This window comes from Falco naumanni, chromosome 17 (assembly GCF_017639655.2).
Source record: "Falco naumanni isolate bFalNau1 chromosome 17, bFalNau1.pat, whole genome shotgun sequence".
NCBI classification, from domain to species: domain Eukaryota; kingdom Metazoa; phylum Chordata; class Aves; order Falconiformes; family Falconidae; genus Falco; species Falco naumanni.
The window spans coordinates 1151862-1158088 of record NC_054070.1 but is presented as its reverse complement, the minus strand read 5'-3'; the positions used below and the strand labels follow the sequence as shown (position 1 = coordinate 1158088).

General features: G+C 70.6%; 1 protein-coding gene across 1 annotated transcript; it reads right to left on the bottom strand.

Moving 5' to 3' along the window:
• Positions 1 to 244: 244 nt before the first annotated feature.
• Positions 245 to 5608, bottom strand: SHISA4 (shisa family member 4). The gene is given in 6 exon segments (XM_040616894.1): positions 245 to 416; positions 506 to 662; positions 664 to 689; positions 949 to 1082; positions 3480 to 3651; positions 5456 to 5608. Coding segments are annotated over 6 exon segments (609 nt in total). The 5' UTR covers positions 5529 to 5608; the 3' UTR covers positions 245 to 369.
• Positions 5609 to 6227: the final 619 nt, after the last annotated feature.

The following is a 6227-nucleotide window of genomic DNA, read 5'->3' as shown; positions in this document are numbered from 1 at the left end:
GACACCGGGCTGTGGGGTGCAAGATAACGGTTTAATGCCAACCCCGGGGTGGGGGGTTGGGGAAGAGCCGGGGCCAAATTGGTGCAGGGGTGCGGTGATGCACGGCCCTCGGGGGACCCCCGGGCGCCACCCCCCCTGGGTGCAGAGGCTGCTGGCACCCAGGGCTGGGTGGAGGCACCCACAAAGAGCCCAGTGTGCAGGACAAGAGCTGCCCTGTGCTGCTGGCACGGGGTCAGCCCCGGCACGGCCGGGAAGGGCCGGATCCAGCCACAGCTGGGGCACCCCCCCGGGCCCAGGGCGGGGGGACAAGGGTCCCCAGACGGGCCCCGCTGGCCGGCGGCGGGAGGGTGCCGGGGTCCCCGCGGGTGCTCAGGCTCCGGGGTAGCTGGGCTGTGCTGGGACGTAGGGGGGTGGTGCTGCGGAGGGAAACGGGATGGGGTGTCAGCCCTGGCAAGGCCACTGCGCCCCCCCGGGGGACAGGGTGTCCCCCCAGCCCCGTGCTCACCTGTGGGGTTGTAGATGGGGGGGGCGGAGGGGTACAGCGGGTACTGGGCGGCGGGGCCGGCTGGCGGGTACATGGCCATGGGGGTGAAGCCGGGCTGGGGGGGCGCAGGGCCGGCTTTGGCGTCCACGGGGAAGGGGGGTGGGGGGCCTGCGGGGGGGGTAGCTGGACAGCGGGATCTCTGGGCCTGCGGGAGAGATGGGGGGGGGGCGGGGCTGCGGCACCCTGGGATGGGGACAGGGCCCGGCGGCGCCCACAGGTGTTGGTGGCCCTTGAGGGGGGCGCTGGGGGCAGCAATGGGCATCAGGGTGATCCCAGCAGCGCCCACTCCAGTACCCTCCCCCAGCACCCAAATCCACGCCCTGCACCCAGGTGCTCCCCCCTGCACCCTAATCCCCCCTCCTGCATCCCCCCAGTCCCTCCCCCCCGCCCCCCAGCCCCCCCACCTTGCAGGGGGGTGCGGAGGTGCTGCCGGCGCTGGTACAGGTAGCAGCAGGAGCACATGAAGCAGCAGACGATGGTGGTGACGATGGCAATGAAGAGCACCACGGCCGAGGCGATGCCCGCGATGGTCTTGGGGCTGCGGCACGTGGGGACGTGGGGGAGGGGGCACTGGGGCACAGCCCCCGCCCCCACACTGTACCTCCCCCCCCCCCCCCCCCCCAGGTCACACCAGTGGCCGCAACACCGAGGGGCACCCTGGAGCACCCAGCTGGAGACTGGAGGGACAAGGATGTCCAGACAAGCCCCCAGCACCAGCACCCAGCAGCCTGCACCAGTGACAAGCACCGAGTAGCAGTGCCCAGCACCCAATGCCTAGCACCCAGTACAAGTGCCCAGCACCCAGTAGCAGTGCCCAGCACCCAATGCCCAGCACCCAGTGCCACTGCCCAGCACCCAGTACCACTGCCCAGCACCCAATGCCCAGCACCCAGTACCACTGCCCAGCACCCAGTAGCAGTGCCCAGCACCCAATGCCCAGCACCCAGTGCCACTGCCCAGCACCCAGTACCACTGCCCAGCACCCAATGCCCAGCACCCAGTACAAGTGCCCAGTACCAATGCCCAGCACCCAGTACCACTGCCCAGCACCCAGTGTCACTGCCCATCACCCAGTAGCAGTGCCCAGCACCCAATGCCCAGCACCCAGTACCACTGCCCAGTACCACTGCCCAGCACCCAGTAGCAGTGCCCAGCACCCCAATGCCCAGCACCCAGTGCCACTGCCCAGCACCCAGTACCACTGCCCAGCACCCAATGCCCAGCACCCAGTACAAGTGCCCAGTACCAATGCCCAGCACCCAGTACCACTGCCCAGCACCCAGTGTCACTGCCCATCACCCAGTAGCAGTGCCCAGCACCCAATGCCCAGCACCCAGTACCACTGCCCAGTACCACTGCCCAGCACCCAGTAGCAGTGCCCAGCACCCAATGCCCAGCACCCAGTGCCACTGCCCAGCACCCAGTACCACTGCCCAGCACCCAATGCCCAGCACCCAGTACAAGTGCCCAGTACCAATGCCCAGCACCCAGTACCACTGCCCAGCACCCAGTGTCACTGCCCATCACCCAGTAGCAGTGCCCAGCACCCAATGCCCAGCACCCAGTACAAGTGCCCAGTACCAATGCCCAGCAGCCAGTACAAGTACCCAGTGCCCAGCACCCAGCCCCCATGGCCCAGCACCCAAAGGCAAGCACCCGGCACCCTGCACCAGTGACAAGCACCCAGTAGCAGTGCCCAGCACCCAATGCCCAGCACCCAGTGCCACTGCCCAGCACCCAGTAGCAGTGCCCAGCACCTAATGCCCAGCACCCAGTACCACTGCCCAGCACCCAGTGCCACTGCCCATCACCCAGTAGCAGTGTCCAGCACCCAATGCCCAGCACCCAGTACCACTGCCCAGCACACAGTGCCAATGCCCAGCACCCAGTAGCAGTGCCCAGCACCCAATGCCCAGCACCCAGTGCCACTGCCCAGCACCCAGTAGCAGTGCCCAGCACCCAATGCCCAGCACCCAGTACCACTGCCCAGTACCAATGCCCAGCACCCAGTAGTAGTGCCCAGCACCCAATGCGCAGCACCCAGTACCACTGCCCAGTACCCAGTGCCACTGCCCAGCACCCAGTAGCAGTGCCCAGCACCCAATGCCCAGCACCCAGTACCACTGCCCAGCACCCAGTAGCAGTGCCCAGCACCCAACACCCAGCACCCAGTACCACTGCCCAGCACCCAGAGCCACTGCCCATCACCCAGTAGCAGTGTCCAGCACCCAATGCCCAGCACCCAGTACCACTGCCCAGCACCCAGTGCCACTGCCCATCACCCAGTAGCAGTGCCCAGCACCCAATGCCCAGCACCCAGTACCACTGCCCAGCACCCAGTAGCAGTGCCCAGCACCCAACACCCAGCACCCAGTACCACTGCCCAGCACCCAGAGCCACTGCCCATCACCCAGTAGCAGTGTCCAGCACCCAATGCCCAGCACCCAGTACCACTGCCCAGCACCCAGTGCCACTGCCCATCACCCAGTAGCAGTGTCCAGCACCCAATGCCCAGCACCCAGTGCCACTGCCCATCACCCAGTAGCAGTGCCCAGTACCACTGCCCAGCACCCAGTACCACTGCCCAGTACCACTGCCCAGCACCCAGTGCCACTGCCCATCACCCAGTAGCAGTGCCCAGTACCACTGCCCAGCACCCAGTAGCAGTGCCCAGCACCCAATGCCCAGCACCCAATGCCCAGCACCCAGTACCACTGCCCAGCACCCAATGCCCAGCACCCAATGCCCAGCACCCAATGCCCAGCACCCAGTACCACTGCCCAGCACCCAGTACCACTGCCCAGCACCCAGTAGCAGTGCCCAGCACCCAATGCCCAGCACCCAGTACCACTGCCCAGTACCAATGCCCAGCACCCAGTAGCAGTGCCCAGCACCCAGTACAAGTGCCCAGCACCCAAAGGCAAGCACCCAGCACCTGAAGGCGAGGCAGTGGCGCTGCTGGCGCTCGGTGAGCAGGCGCAGGGGGTCGCGGCAGCAGTACCGCTGGTGGCACGTGCCGCAGCAGAAGGTGAAGAAGTCGCAGTCGAAGCCGGGGTGCCAGGAGCCGTTCCTGTCCACGTACCACAGGCAGTCCTCGCCCCCCGCCACTGGGGACAGCCGCCCGTCACCGGGGCCTCGGGGCACCCCCAGCCCGGCCACTGCCACCCCCAGCGGCACCAGCAGCACCCCACGTCCTCCGTGTTCCCCACATGCTGTCCGAGGGGGACGGCCTGTACCCCACCACATCCTGCCCCATGCCCCCCTGTATCCTGCTCCATCCTGCCCCACGGCCCCCCATACCCTGCCCCTATGTACCCCCACACGTGGCTCCATCCTGCCCCTATGTACCCCCCACACCCCACCACATTCTGCCCCCATGTCCCCCCTTTCCGGCTCCATCCTGCCCCACGTCTCCCACCACACCCCGCCTCATCCTGCCTCCCTGTACCCTGTACTTTACTCCATCCTGTCCCCCCACTGCATCCTGCCCCGCGTACCCCCACACCCCACTGCATCCTTCCCCATGTCCTCCTGGATCCCGCTCCGTCCTGCCCCACGTCTCCTCACACTCCGCTCCATCCTGCCCTACATCCTTGCAGCCCCCACCCCATCCTGCCCCACATCCTTGCGGACCCTGCTCCATCCTGCCCCACATCCTCGCGGACCCTGCTCCATCCTGCCCCACATCCTCACAGCCCCCACCCCATCCTGCCCCACATCCTTGTGGACCCTGCTCCATCCTGCCCCACATCCTTGCAGCCCCCACCCCATCCTGCCCCACATCCTTGCGGACCCTGCTCCATCCTGCCCCACATCCTCGCGGACCCTGCTCCATCCTGCCCCACATCCTCACAGCCCCCACCCCATCCTGCCCCACATCCTTGCGGACCCTGCTCCATCCTGCCCCACATCCTTGCAGCCCCCACCCCATCCTGCCCCACATCCTTGCGGACCCTGCTCCATCCCGCCCCACATCCTCACAGCCCCCACCCCATCCTGCCCCACATCCTCGCAGCCCCCACCCCATCCTGCCCCACATCCTTGCAGCCCCCACCCCATCCTGCCCCACATCCTTGCGGACCCTGCTCCATCCTGCCCCACATCCTCACAGCCCCCACCCCATCCTGCCCCACATCCTCGTAGCCCCCACCCCATCCTGCCCCACATCCTCACGGACCCCGCTCCATCCCGCCCCACATCCTCGTAGCCCCCACCGCATCCTGCCCCACATCCTCACGGACCCCGCTCCATCCCGCCCCACATCCTCGTAGCCCCCACCCCATCCTGCCCCACATCCTCACGGACCCCGCTCCATCCCGCCCCACATCCTCGTAGCCCCCACCCCATCCTGCCCCACATCCTCACGGACCCCGCTCCGCCTGACGCAGCCCCCCCAGCCGCTCCCCCGCCGCCTCCCGGCTCTATTTCTGGCCCGAGCCACCTGCGCTCCCCGAAATAGCCGCGGGCCGAGGCCCGGGGGCGGCCGGAGGCGCCGCGACAGCGGCCACGGAGCCACCAGGGCTGGGCCGGTCCCTGGGGGGCTCCAGCGCGCTCCCCACCCCCGGCTCCCAGCGGATCTCAGGGGTCCCATATGGGGTTCGCTCCCCGCCCGAGGGGCCCGCGGCAGCTCGGCGCCGAGCGGGGAAACTGAGGCACGGGCCGCGTGCGTGGGAAGCCCCCGACCCCCCCGGCACTGGACACCCACCGGCTCCGCGCACGCCGGGGATGTCCCGCAAGCAGCAAACGGGGGGCGGGGGGGGTGGGGGTGGGGAACACACACAGGGGGACACGTTGGCGCAAGCGACCCCCGCGCGCTGGCGCCGGGCACGGGCACGGCCGGTGGCACCGGGTCCCGTCACCGGGTGGCACCGCCCGCCCCCCTCCCCGTGCCCCCCCCCCCGTGTCTCTTACCCAGCGAGGCGGCCACGGCCACCAGCACGGTCCCGGCCAGGGGCCACCCGCTTCCGGGGCCACCGGGCCCCATCCCGGGGCCGCGCCTGGGGCCGCCGCTCAGCGCTGCCGGGGCGGGGGGGGGGCGGGGGGCGGCGGCTGCGCTGCGGCAGCGGGGCCGGGGCGGCGGGGCCGGGGGAGCCCGGGGCCGCTCCCGGAGCCGCTTCCGGGGCCGCTCCCGGTGTGTCCCGGGGCCGCTCCCGGTGTATCCCGGGGCCGCTCCCGGGGCCGCTCCCGGTGTGTCCCGGGGCCGCTCCCGGTGCAGGCCGGTCCCGGTCCCGGTGCGGCGGGGCCGGTGCAGCCCGGTGCGGGGCCGGCGCAGGCCCGCAGTGACGCCGCAGCCCGCCGGCGCTCGGTCGCTGCCCGGTGCCCCCCCCGCGGCGGCGCCTCCCGCCGCAGCCACCGGCCCCGGCCCCGGCCCCCGCCCGCCGGGAGGAGCGTCCCGGGCCCGCGGGCACGGCCGGGCGGGGCTGCGGGGGCGCTGGGGGGGACCCCGGCCCGGCCCCCCCCGCCGCTGCCCTCCCCGCGCCCCGTGGCTGCCCTTGCCCTGCCCGGACCCCTGCCCTGTCACCCTGCCCTGTCCCCCTGCCTGGACCCCTGCCCTGGACCCCTGCCCTGCCCCCCTGCCCGAACTCCTGCCCTGTCACCCTGCCCTGTCCCCCTGCCCGGACCCCTGCCCTGTCACCCTGCCCTGTCACCCTGCCTGGACCCCTGCCCTGTCACCCTGCCCTGT